Source organism: Molothrus ater, chromosome 14, assembly GCF_012460135.2.
Source record: "Molothrus ater isolate BHLD 08-10-18 breed brown headed cowbird chromosome 14, BPBGC_Mater_1.1, whole genome shotgun sequence".
Taxonomy (NCBI): Eukaryota; Metazoa; Chordata; class Aves; order Passeriformes; family Icteridae; genus Molothrus; species Molothrus ater.
Window position 1 is genome coordinate 20,010,486 of NC_050491.2, and position 13,413 is coordinate 20,023,898.

The 13,413-nt window shown below is 48.6% G+C and overlaps 1 protein-coding gene across 1 annotated transcript; it reads right to left on the reverse strand.

Annotated features, from left to right (window-relative positions):
* Window positions 1-3,515: 3,515 nt before the first annotated feature.
* CD40LG (CD40 ligand) lies at window positions 3,516-10,239 on the reverse strand. The gene is given in 7 exon segments (XM_036402270.2): window positions 3,516-3,827; window positions 3,829-3,908; window positions 5,842-5,904; window positions 6,182-6,238; window positions 6,539-6,581; window positions 7,767-7,904; window positions 10,084-10,239. Coding segments are annotated over 7 exon segments (849 nt in total).
* Between the last annotated feature and the right edge of the window lie 3,174 nt (window positions 10,240-13,413).

The following is a 13,413-nucleotide window of genomic DNA, read 5'->3' on the forward strand; positions in this document are numbered from 1 at the left end:
GGGAAAAAAGAAACACTAGCCTTGGGTGCATCATGGAAAAACACTGAAGTCTGAAACTTCCAGAGGGCAGGCTTAAATGGGATATTAGAAAGCCTCATTCTTCCCTATGAGGGGGGTGAGGCCCTAGAACAGGTTACCCAGAGAAGCTGTGGTTGCCCCATCCCTGGAAGGGTTCCAGGCCAGGTTGGATGTGGCTTGGAGCAACCTTTTATATATATATATATATATATATATATAACATGTATATATCTATATCTATCTATCTATCTATCTATCTATCTATCTATCTATCTATCTATCTATCTATTTAGTGAGATCAGTGTGTATTGAACCATACAAACACCTCTCCCAGCAGATGTCCATGCTGCTGCTTGGGCAGCACTGCTCATCCATCAGCCCCTGTGCCAGTCCTGCTGATGTGCCCTGCAAACTCATTACCCTCTCAACCCCTTAACTCAGAACAAAAATCAGTTTGGAAACTGTAAAATCCACAGCCTGAGGACTTGCATAGAGGCCTCACGTTAAGGAAAAAATCAATGTGTGGACAACCTTTAAACTTTCCATGGGGAGAGCAAACAGTGCCAGCTATGGCAACAGGCAGGGCTGGGGGAGAAGGACACAGCAGAATGGCAGCAATTGCCTCTCGTCCCCTCTCACACACTACCTCACATCTGAATCCCATGGGCTATTTTTGGCAAGTTAAGAAACAGAGGCAAGAAACAAAAGCCCTGAGAAAGGCAGCCGTGGGGGCAGGGGCTGGAGTTGGTCAGGCAACCCACAGGCAGGAGAGATGACAGCTGGCATCTGCTGCCCTTGCTGCAGAATTTATGGACTTTTTAATGACTGTTTTTCTCCTCCCCTCTTTGTTTTCCTCAACCATGCAATTTGCAGCTTCTGGATCCCTGCTCAGTGATCTGGGCTGGGGACCACAGCCCAGCCCAAGGTCTCTGGCAGGTGCTCCTGGCCACTGAGGCTGGGGGCTGCAGGAGGCTTCAAAGTGTGCACTGATCACAGTTTCTCCCTGCCTGTGATGAGCAGGTTTTCTACTCCTCGTTTTTGGCCACACACACACACTCCTCACAGCTCTCTCCTCCCCATTCACTTGCTCCCCCCGTCTCAGACCATGCTAGTTTGCACCACTTTTTGGTTTCTCCTGTAGCTCCCACCCACACTCCCACCATGACCGAGCACCTCCACCTCCCCTGTGGAGGTTTGTGGTTCTTCAGGCAGCCCAGCACTGCCTCCAGGAGCCCGGCCCACAGGGCTGGCTGTGTTTCAGCAGGAGCAGGGGGATGTGGTCAGACCCACACTACCACAGGGCACCCTGGGAGGCAGCAGCCACCCAGCTGCGCACACAGCATGCACAGCATCCATCCCTCTGCTCTGAAGCAGAGACATCCCTGCAGGCTCCATGACCTCAGGACAGGCAGGAATTATCCTCTTTCAGTCAGGTGTCCTAAATCCCATTAAAACTAGTCCCCACCCCTCTGTTTCATTGCTGTGCTAGGGGCTTCAGCCTTGGTGTCTCACTGCCCTCCCAGGACAGGGGCTCTCTGTTTTCTTCTGCTGCCAAAATGTCCTTAGTGTTGCCTGGCCCTGGAACCTCAACATGCCCCAAGGAGCATGGTGGAATGGCTGCCCCTGGAGGCTTCTGGGACTGGTTGTCCCCTCTGTGACCCCCCAGTGCCACCCCACTGCCCTCTTGGTCCCCAGACCCCCAAGCAGGACCCTGTGAAATCTCAGCCTTGATTTGTGAAGGCTGAGCAGCGTTCAAAACATACAGAGCCACCTATGTCTGAATCCATGAATTGTATTAATTGTGGGATGATCAGTGGAAGAAACCCCACACTGTGGAAGGGGGAACCACGAGCACTGAATTATGCTGCAAAACACAGCATAATGCACAGTGCTCTGGCATTCAGTCTCTCTGGTTACAAATATAAGATGGGTTTAGTTAATATAAATAGTCTTCATACAAGATGTCAGACAAGAGTGGTCCAGTCCCTAAAAAAGTTAATTTTGGAGAACATCCAAAAAATACTTACTAAATTATAGTGAAACCAAACAGTCCCTGAGCTCTATTGGTTTGGAAGGGGGCTGTGCTGGGCACCGAGCTCTGCAATGAGCTGTGCAAAGAATGCCCTTTCTGTACCACCAGTGCTGGCATTTGGGCACTATGTTAGGACTAAACCTGCAGCCTCCAGTACAACAAAGCCTAAAGACTGTCCAAATCTAGAAGCTCTTTCATTTGCAAACTTGTTGGTGTCCAAGATTATTTCCAAACTTTGACACTCTAAGTGTGACCTGTCTAACCAAAAACCCCAGGCTTGTCACATGCATCATCTTCAAACCTTTTTTAAAATGCAATCAATGTCCTTGTGCCCTGATCACCTTCCCTGCAGACCAAGCTGGAGAATAGGGTTGGGAAGACCTTAGTCTGCAGTGTCACCCAGGTACCCCCTGCCCAAGGGGGCATCTGCACAGTCCTGCTCTCTTGGAGCTCCAGAAAAAATGCCTCTGTGGACACACGTCCTCACTGAGGACAGTCAGAAGATGCTCTGCACGCATGTCTTGGAGGGAAGAAGTAGGTGGTCCTGCCACCCCTGTGGTTTCCTGGTCCTCCTCCTTGCGTAGGAGGGGTCTCAGGAGAAGATGCAGTTCCAATTTTGATGGTGGTGCCCAGTGCCCCTTCCACAGGGTAGTGAAAATGTCCACAGGCAAAGGTTCCTCTGCCTGCAGAGGTGGGAGGACAGTCTGGTGAATTGATTCAGGTCACCAAGAGCAGACCACCACTAGTGCCCTACTTTGTCTCTGCCTTGAAATCTGCAGTCCTCCCTCAGCCACCAATCACCCCTCTGGTGTGGAGCGACTGTCACCAAGTATGAACCCAGCCAAAGCAGTGCCATCCTGAGGAAGCTGGTTGAGTTTCACTGACAGGCATGGATGGAAAAAAGGGGGTTCTCCAGATACAGCCGACAGCTGGAGTGGCAACATTGCCTCACCAGCAGCTACCATGCAATGACAGTGCTGGACTTACTGATTCCTTTAGAGAAGATGTTCCTAAGCCTTTTAATGTTTTTCCATTGATGTTTGTAAGCAGATTGGTGCCGGAGATATGCATGAACCCAGCTTGGCTCAAGTGCCCTGAGCCATCGTACATTTTTAGGAAAGAAACATTGATGGCAGAGTTTGGAAAACAAAGCTCTTATGACGTAACAGGGACATTGACTCTGCCAGGAATGTGGGGCGTGGTGGACCCAGACACACAACACCAGTATGTACCAAATCACTGGCTGCTAAAGAATAAAAACTGAAAGCAAATAATAACAGCTTCAAACTTTGTTCCATTTGTGTTCTCAGGGCCCCTTGGCCCTCATTAATAAATAAACAAAATATACAAATTAAAAAAACAAGAAAAACAGAGAGGCAGGGGAACATAAATAATGGGAAAAGGGAAAGGCACTTTGTTCAAGAAGGTTGGCCTGAATTCCCAGCTCAGGACAGCCCTTTCCTCACTACAGCTTGAAGATGCCAAAGTAGGTGTAGCCATGGCTGTACCTCACTTTTGTGGAGTCTGTCACATTGACAAAGACCATGTCATCTTCCCTGAGGTTGAAGACACCTCCCACACGGATGGACTGGAGTGCACAGACGGTCTTCAAGTGTTTTTCATCATGTGTCTTCAAGGAGGTCTGTGTCTTTTGTCCTTTCAGCAAGAGCCGGTCCTCTTCCTTGGGGATATGTAAATAAATATAGAGGGTGAAGGGTGCCAAAGACACATCTGGGGTGCAGAAGCTGACTTGGGAGTAGATGTAGTAGACCCCTGCTTTCCTCCACCTTCAGTTTCCCCTCCTTGTTGGATATCAAGCTGTTTGTGGGGCCATACATGGTCTCCCTCCACTCCAGCACTGTAGGGAGAGAGCATGGCAGGTGAGATCAGAGAAGGAGACTTCCAGTTTGGCAGGCTGATTTGGGGTGACACCCACAGACATCTGGCCTCAAAGCCTCTGTCTGTCTGTGAGGTGCAGTTAGTGGGATACCCAGCCCAGGACACCATCCCCAGCCCAGGGGAGCGGGGACCCTTCCCCAAGGCCAGAGCAGATTTAACCCTTGTTTGCTGATCACTGGCTTTGTCAGCCTTGACAGGATAGGTGAGTGGAGGTACGTTTAGCTTCCTTCATCCAGCCAAGTGGAAATGCTTAGTGGGGAGGAGGACTGCCTGTGTTTACCACAACAGACAAAACAGTGTCACTTCCATTTGCTGGCTTCATGGACTTCAGTGGGACACCCTCCAAACCCTCAGAGCACTACCAAAATATGCTGCAACTCTGCTCTTCAGTGCCTCCCATCCCAGTTTTTTCCCGTCTGGGGGCTGCCTTTCCTCTAGAGTCCTTCCTCCTTTTGGCCTCTGGAGATGGCAAGGCTTTACCAAGGAAGTACAAAAATTAACATCGCACAGTTGCTATCCCTACCTAAGTGCAGAGTTATCCCTACCTAAGTGCAGCACTCACTGTGCTAAGCAAGGGCTTAGCACAGTGAGTGCTGTTTCCCGTTGCCAGGACCATGGCCCACACAGATCAGGTGATGCCATGGATTTTGGGACACTTTTGGTGTCATCACAGTAGCTCATGTGGTTAGTGCAGATAAGCCTATACAGAGACCTGGAAGCCATGGTTGTAGGGGCTGAGCTCAGCTATGACCTCTGGAATTTGGACATCTGCTTTCCCCAGCCTACAGAGACACCTGGAAGAACAGCCAGGGGGAGCAACTTGGCTCCAAGGAGAATAATGGGTTTGACTACCCCAGCCCAGAGACAGCGCGCCATGGGTAGTCCTGGAGGAGCCACAAAGCCCACGGGCCCTGACCAAGCATCCCACAGGGATATTTCCCCACACAGAGTTGAGCTCCAGGCAACTGCTGCTCTCTGAACTCTGCTTTATAGGCTCAACAAGTGTTTGAGCAGGGAGTTTTAAAATACAGTGAGTTTCTCACTTCTCTGATCTTATCTAGCACTAAGCTTTCCACAGGTAGACTGAGCACTGGTGAAATGTTGCATCAGAGACGGAAAGAGCAGTTGCCGATTACTGTCAGTCACTCCAGAATTAAATCAGAAGTGCTTAGATTGTGAAATCCTTGCCAGATGGAGTGACTGACTGTGCAAGCTCATACTCACTTTGGTAAGCCTTGCTGTTGTGGGAAGTCCCTAAGCTAAGGCTAAGCCGAGGGATAAAGCAGCAAGAGCAACCACAGCCGATACAGTGGGATGCACAAATGCAAAAGGACTCAGGTGTTTCTCTCAAACCTGATGTGGCCATGGCTGTGAACAATTGCACCTTGACTAAACCAGTTTGGAGTCCTATGTTGTGACTGTAAAGCCCTCAGCCTGCCCATCTTACTACCAGGAGCGCTATGGGTGAGAAGAGGATTAAATCAGCAGATGCAAATACAAGCAGAGCCCTCCAGCAAGAGAGATGGCCAGGAGAGCAAAAAGATCTATTTTAAGAACAAAAGAAAAGTGGGAGGTTGCTTTCCTTAAATACAAAGCTTAAAAGTTTTCCACTCATAAAAAACATTGGAAAGATTAAGCCCTTGTGGTGCATTTCTAGGAAGGCACACATAGGGCTACTGAGGACAATCAGGATGCGTGAACCCCACATGGCACAGGTGCACATGGTGACGTGACTCCTGGGAGGTTTGCTGTGTTTTGGGGGCACATTCTTGTGCTGGAGTTGTTCTGTCCCATTCCCCACCCTTAGAGAACCACAGGGCAGGACTGGGAATGCACACTGCTGTGTCCCTCTGGCTCCCTGGTCAAGGTAGGACCAAGTGAGTCTGTCTTACCTGAGCCTGCCTTGCTGCTCTGCTGACCTGCCAGGTGAACTGCAATTGGCTCCTTCTTCTCTGCTGCAATTTAGAAAGGCCAGTGTTATTAATGCCTTGGCACTCACTGTTTCCCCAGCGCTCCTCTGCAGGGACTGCAGCACCTTCCGCCCTTTATGTTTCTCTACAGGCAAAGACATCATCTCCAGATTCCACCCCCAGCCCAGAGTGAGGCAGGACTCCACTCAGCAAAGACCTGCAGGTGCCTCTGAGGTAAAGCCTCTGATGGATGAAGCCTGCGGAGGAGATGGTGCCACCTCGCCCGCCGTTGGAACAGGACCTGGATGTGCCCACACCTCACCTGCCACCGATGTTTCATTCTTGTGTGTCACATGGGGATGCTCATGGTGCTCAGGACCTGCCACGTAAAAAGGCCACAGATTTAATTTTGAGCTCAATTTCAACAACTTCAGACTGTCTTCTCAGACACCCAGAACCGCCTGCCCTGGGGAGACAGCCATGCCCAGTGTCCCACTCTGCCAGCTCACACTGAGCTCAGTCCTACACCCATGGGGATGCTCCAAACCCCAACCCATACCCTGCCTCCACACCATGCCCTGAGAAACTCATGGGCTGTTGAAGGAAACCCCTTCCCAGGCCAAGGAACTTACCCTGCCCCAGCAAGTCATGAGTGCACTGGCTACACCAGGAAACTCACCTCTCTGCATTTCAAACTTAGGCTGCTCCTTGGGGGGTCCGTCCTGTTACAACAGCAAAAATATATGGGTTTTTTTCAAAATCAACGATTTTGAAAGTTTCTATACAAAAGATGCTCTGGTCATTGCTAAGGTTGGTGATATTTAGCTCCAACAGCCCTGCCAGTTCGTGACAGAGCATATCTGAAGCCAGAGAGTCCCTCTTGTACCTTCCCCAGCTTCACACATGACCTTGGGCTGTTTGCAGCAAGAAGTTTATAGGGTTTATCATCTTAGGTTTTATTCAATTAAAATGATGGGTAAAGTTTATTGAAAACAATAAGATAAACAAACAAGAAAAAATCTCTTTTCATGTGGGAGAGCCATGATGTAAGTGCTGCCAATGTACACCCCTGCCCTGCAGTTGGGGTTTTCAGGACTGCTGACCACAGCCTATCTCAGACACACTTTTTGGTGGTCTGTTGGGTACTGTTGCAAACCTGAAGATTTAGCTGAGGCAGGTTTAGCTGAGGCATTTGTTGCCATCAGGCAGTGACAATGAAGAAGAAATGTTCCTCTCCTGTCTACTCCAGCCAGCACAGCCACTCCTGAGCAGTGAATTCAGGGCTGAGCAGGATGAGAGCACCTCATTGCAATGCATGTTGCAATGCAAACTGGCCCTTCTGCATCCAAATGTGAGGAGCCTGATCCAACTAGAGATGCCATCCCTGAGTCCATGGGGTGGCAATTTGCATAGCACCCTCATGCTCCTTCTCACTGGTTTCCAGGAGCTGTTTCCTGGCCCAAGCCTTGCACTGTCATTGACACCTGGACAAAGCGGGCAGAAACGTGTTCCCAGTGGCAGGTGGCCACAAGCATCCTCACAGCCACCCAGCACAGGACTGGAGCAAGGTGCCAGACAGCAGAAAATCAATTATTTTCAGACCGGAATCAGGGAGAAGTGCCAAGGTGGCTGTAGCTCCATCCTGCCCACCACAAGGCACAAACACACCATGGCATGTTGCAGCTAGATGTCCTCTGATCAAGAGCATTTTAGGAAAAAATCAATGTGATTTCTCAATAATATCAATATTGTGTAAAAAGAATACAGTATAAAAAAGGGCATGTGCTTCACAGCCTAAAAGTAAAGAGCATCCATGGTTTTAAAAAAAGCTTGGGGTGAAGCTCTGTGTGTGATTAGGAGCCCCTCTCCTTCTTCAGTGGGATCTGTATCCACCCAACTGCATGTACCTTGCACTGGATGTTCTGGAAGCCCTTTATAACCTTTTCACAGTCCAATAATGTCGACTTCTGACCTTCTGCTGTCTGACACTTCTGAACTTTCTTCAGGAAGATGTAATCCTCATTTAAGCTCAACACCTCTTCCATCTGCCGACAGAGGAGAGAAGGGAGGGTCAATGGGATGTTAGTAGGAAACCTGCAACGGCTGGCAGCAGAGCCATGCTGCATTCCTACCGGCAACAAATCCAGCCTGGGAAGATCAGGGTCAGATGTTCAGCACTGGAATGAGGTGGGCAGACAAACCATGGGCAGCAAGAGCTCCCACCAGACAACACAGCATCTGTGCCCTCATCCACTGGGAATTGAACCCATGGAGCTCACCCTGAATGGCAATGCTAGGTGACAGGAGGATTGCTAAGGATCTGTGGGATTCACATTCTCTGAACCTGAGAGAATCAGTGAGAGAAAAGAAAGAAAAAAAACAATTCTTATCTCAATTGCTACTCCTCTTGTTGTTCACAAGTGGAATGCACTGTGGGAGATTGTTTACCTGAAGGAAATTGGTAATTGAATTCTGGTGTGAGTATTTTGATTCATTGACCAATTGAATCCATGTGTGTGTGTCGGGACTGTTGGCAGACAGTCACAAGATTCTGTGCAGTCGAGTGCTTTGTGCAGATTCAGTTTAGATGTAATGTAATGTAGAATAATATAGTATAATAAAGTAATTAATTAGCCTTCTGATAAGATGGAGTCCTCCTCGTCATTTCTTGCCTTCCTTGGGCTTGCCCTGCTTTTTCAATAAGGATCTATCTTCTATCACCTTGATAATTAATTTAAATGTCCATCTCTAACTTTTCCTAAAGAAACAGAAATCGCAGTGGGTGGCTCAGGAGTTTTGCAGGTCCTTCCCCAATGGCCTTAGCAGGCAGCTGGGATGCTCACTCAGCCCCTCACTGCCCTGTCCACTCAGAGGGGTTTAAAGCTTTTTCTACTGACTTATTGACTAAAAGCATTGCCAGCAAAACAAAACAACATGTAGGTTGGGGCTGAATTGTGCCAAGATCTTCAGATTAAAAGAAAAAAAAAAATCAGAAAGCCAATAAGAAAATAATTAAATGCATCCAAATACTGATTTTTATATTTACACCTGTTTGGGTTTTTTTTGTTGGTTTTTTGTTCCTTGTAAAAATCTAACATTCAGTTAAGTGGTAAAGAGGAAGTGTAGCTGGACATGAAGACACACAGCCGGGCAGAGAGTTCAGCACAGGTAGCACCAAGATATGGAGGATCAGATTTGAAGCCCTGCCACAAGCACTGAAGGCAACTGAAATCTTCTTGCCACCTGTGACTGCATTTCAGCTGCCTCTACAGATCCTCAGCCATGTCCCCCTGTAGCCACATTTCCCTCTGCCAGAGACCCTCTACACATTCCTTCATGAGAGCCTGTAACCTCCATGCAGTGAACTCCCCTTCAACCCCTCTAATATTAAAGCCCCTCTAGCTCAACACTGTTCTCCACCCTTGTAGATCAGAAACCACACATCTAAATATCAATTTAAGTTGAAACGACACATGTAAAAATCAGTAACATCCACTGTATCAGTGTATCAGGTAAGAAAAATTAATTCTGGGTTTTAGGCACATATTTCTTTAGCAGGCAGTCATTTTTGGCTTGAAGGAATGTAGCTTTAGATTAGTGATTTTAGGCATCATGCAGTGCAGCTGCAGCCATACCAACCTCAAAAACGTCTTTCGGGACTTTAACTTTTTCGTAGATATTGTCTCAAGTATGGGACAGGATCACTAGTACTGTGTACCTTCAAAAACAGAGGAAGTACTAGGGTCCAGTCTTTTCTTCCCTAACCTACATGACAGCACCTGAAGTGAGATGTTGATAAAATCACCGAAACATGAAAAAAAAATTTTTTCTGGACCTTTCATTCTCTCAGTTAATGTCACAGCGCTAATAAGTGCTACAAAATCAGAAAAAACCACCACCAGCCTCAAACAGCCACTTGCATGCCTAAACCACACCCTCTTGTCCTCAGACTAGCCACCAGCTAGCAGATTAATTCCAGGTGTCTCTTGGCAATTGGTCATTCTCTTTTTGTTTGCAAGGGGAACAGATCTCCCACATATTCTCATGGCAAATTAAAGCAGAAATGAGAACATGGATGAGATAAATGATACTGCTGCCTCCATCCAGTGGTCAGCACCATTTTCCACCATGTTCATCCTCCTGGTGAGCAGATCTCACCAGACCTGAAGTCAAAGCATGCCAGCAATCCAGCAGGGACAGAGACAACTTTCTCTCTCTGCTTACCTTATCCATCTTCAGGTGAAGATACAAACAGAAGAGCACTGTCCCAATGGTCTGCACTACAATAAATACACTGAGGAAGCCCATGAACATTTTCATGGTGCCAGGGGATGTGCTGCTGATAGGACGGGGTGCCTCAGGGCTATAGGGTTCGTTCATCCTCCGTGCACGTTGCTGGGGCTCCTCCAAATGCACTGCTTGCAAGTAGCATGAGAACTGTGGTGCGAGCGCCTGCTGCTCAGGGGATACAGGGTACAGCAACCCACACTTCCTGGAAAAAAGCTCTTCATAGTGGGTAGGTTTGTTCACTACCATCTCCCACAACAAACAACAACAAAAAAGTTGCTTAGACTTTCTGTTGCACTTCCATGCTTTTTCCTACTGTTCTACCAGAAACAGAGAAAGGTTCTTATTTTGTATATTCATATCTGCCCTTGAATCACTCAAAAATATTCCCCGGTGGATTTTTTTTACTGTTGTGGATGAAAGTTTTGTGGCAAATTGCCTTAAAAGAAATGTACACTGAATACAAATACAGAGCTGCTGAACAGTATTGTGGGCTTCCAGGGGCTGGGAAGCACTCAGAAATTTGGTTGTTTCTCAAAAGGGGAAGAATAGCTTTTTCCTTTTGATTTCCTCTAAGAGAAGGATGATTTCTGCAGTGAAGATGCTTGGCTGAGGCAGGTGGGTTGTGCTGGTTTCTGCTTTCCCTTGTGCCACCCCTGGATGATGTCTCTGCCTGGGTAGGCTGGATGATCTGGGAGAAAGGACCATCTGTACAGACACTGTAACCCTGGTGTGGGCACAGCTTTCATGCTCCTTAGCAGACAATGGGACTTTGAGCTTGGTGCTTGGCTATTAGTTTGCAGAGACAAGTTTTAAGTCGCTTTCTTGATACACTAGTGAGGTGCTCACCCTGTACCCAAGGGCACAAGCCATCTCATACCCTGCCCCACTTATTCCTGTTACCTGTATCTATGTACCTAGGCACGAAAAGGGGTGTTGGGAATGCCAGATACTCCAGCCAGCTTCTGACCTTCCATCATCACTGCCATGCAACCTTGAGAAACCCATGTCCCCTCTACACCCTGATGCCTCTCGAGCTGGCTGCAGGGAGGTGAGGTCCTGCCCCCGAGCTCTTCAGGAATCCAACATTCATGAGTATATGTAATGCTGCTTAAATAATACACCAAGTAAATACCAGGGGGTCCTCATTGCTTGCAACAGGGGACAGACCTCATTTTCTCCATGTAAAGAGAATAAATGTGGGGGTTTGTTGGGATGCAGAGGAGGGGGGGCTGCAAGAATGTGTTGAGGAGGACTGGAGTGCTGGTTTGAAGGTTTCATCAACCATCATGTAGAGTTGTTTTGAAAGTGGTATGCTAGAGGAGATGTTCTTATCAGATGTGCACACAGCTAATACAGGGTTGGATCCTGTTGGTGGGGGATGCTGAACAGGTCCTGCTTGCCAGCAGCCCCAGGAGAGGAGGGTACACAGTGCCTTCTGGGGCTGCTTAGAGCATTGCAGGATGGAGTCCAGCATCTGCTTTTCCTATCTGCCTTCTTTCCCACATCCTGCCCTGTGTGGTTAAAGTGTTATGAGTTGCAAATGCAAATGCTGGTAACAAAGCACAAACACCTCTGCAACTGAATCAGTGTTTGACCTTAGCAGGTCACTGTGCTCCTAAATATAACATCCTAATCACAAGTGTGGGATGGCTCCAGGGTCTTTGTGGGCAGCATTTGAGTAACAGGGCAGAGGATGCCTTGGGGTTGAGGTCCTAGCTGGTGCTTTGGAGTCATGTAACCCTTCAGCTTGCCAGGACTGTCACACCTCTGCGGTGAGGAGTAGGGCTCATCCTTTGGGAAGAGACTGCCAGCTCCGAGGTCAGCTCCCCTCTTGCCTCCTAGAGGAGAGAGTAGCTGCTGAAGTCCATCCCCTTGAATGCCCGTACTCTGAGGGCTGCCCACACACCCTGACCATCCAAGGGCTGCCTTGCTGCTCAGCTCACCAGGGCTTTCCAGTCTCCTCAGGAGTGTCCTCCCAGTGGCAACAAGGTGTCATAAACAGTGCTGGGAATACATTAGTTGTGTCCCCAAAGAGGGTCTCCTCAGTATCACTGAGCTTTGGACCTGGTCCCTCAGGCTTGCAGCTCTGCTGCGCAGAGGACCAAGGCCACTCACAGCCTGGGGCCACTGCCAAGTGCCTGATTTTATTTATTTTTGTCTTAAAATTGCCATAATCTTTGGAAAGGCCCAGCCTGGTCTCCTCTCAGGCATCTGGTCTGACATCAAGCTCCTGCATACTGTCCCTATCATGGCAAGTTTGCCATAGGCAGAAAGCCATTTGAAAATCCCCAATAATACTCCAGACAGCTGAGGGCCACGAAGCCACAGTGGGGAGCAGCATCAGCTCCCCGAAGTTCTCATGCTTTGCCTTAGCCCCACCACACTCAGCAGCATTTTCCAGGGCTCTTTGGCATTTCCTCTAAATTTAACACATCTGGGGGAAGTCACTACGTGTGAAACTAAATTACATGACAAGTCATCATTTAATACTATGCCCGAATGTGTTGGGACAGAGGCAGCCAACAACGTGTGAAACCACAATGCTGAGTGTTGCAGAGAGTTTTTGCACAGCTATTCCTGAGCCCTGGCTTTCTCCAGTGGACAAAACCTTTCCAAAGACATTTCTATAGAGCCACCTGCTTCACTGAAATGAGAAGAGCCTGTAGGAAATGTTGAAAAAACCAAACATGTCACTGGTCCCATTGCATACTCCTTGATGGAGGCTGGAGCCTTAGATGGGCTGACAAGTTTGGTGAGGAGGATGGGGAAGAGCTCCAGTTTTGAGTACCCAGCACAGAACATCACCGTTGGCCACCGGTGCTGCAACCCAGGAAACTAAGTTGCTCCTTGACAGCACCCTGATAGGAGAAACCAGGTGGAAAATATGACAGTGGGGATCCTGGCAGAGGTTCAGCAGCAGCAGCTCCTCTTCAGGAAACCATTGCTCCACACCAGCAATCCAGCCCCTTGCTGCTGCAACTGGCAGGGAGCAACCCTTGTGAGCTGTCCACTTTTCAGCACCTGGTCCTGAGGCTTCTATGGCTCAACCTGGACCACCACAGCTGCAGAGCAGGGGTGTTGGATCAGACAGGAGGAGCTGACCAAGCCCTGTGGCAGGCAGACCCCCAGTGAGCCGTTCTGGCACCGTGACTGTTCAGAGCCAGGCAACCCAGGGACCTGCTGCAGGGTATGTGGAGCTGTCGGCCCCTTGGGACATACTCTATTGCCACCTCAAATGGATAGTAGGGATGCGGGGGGATACAT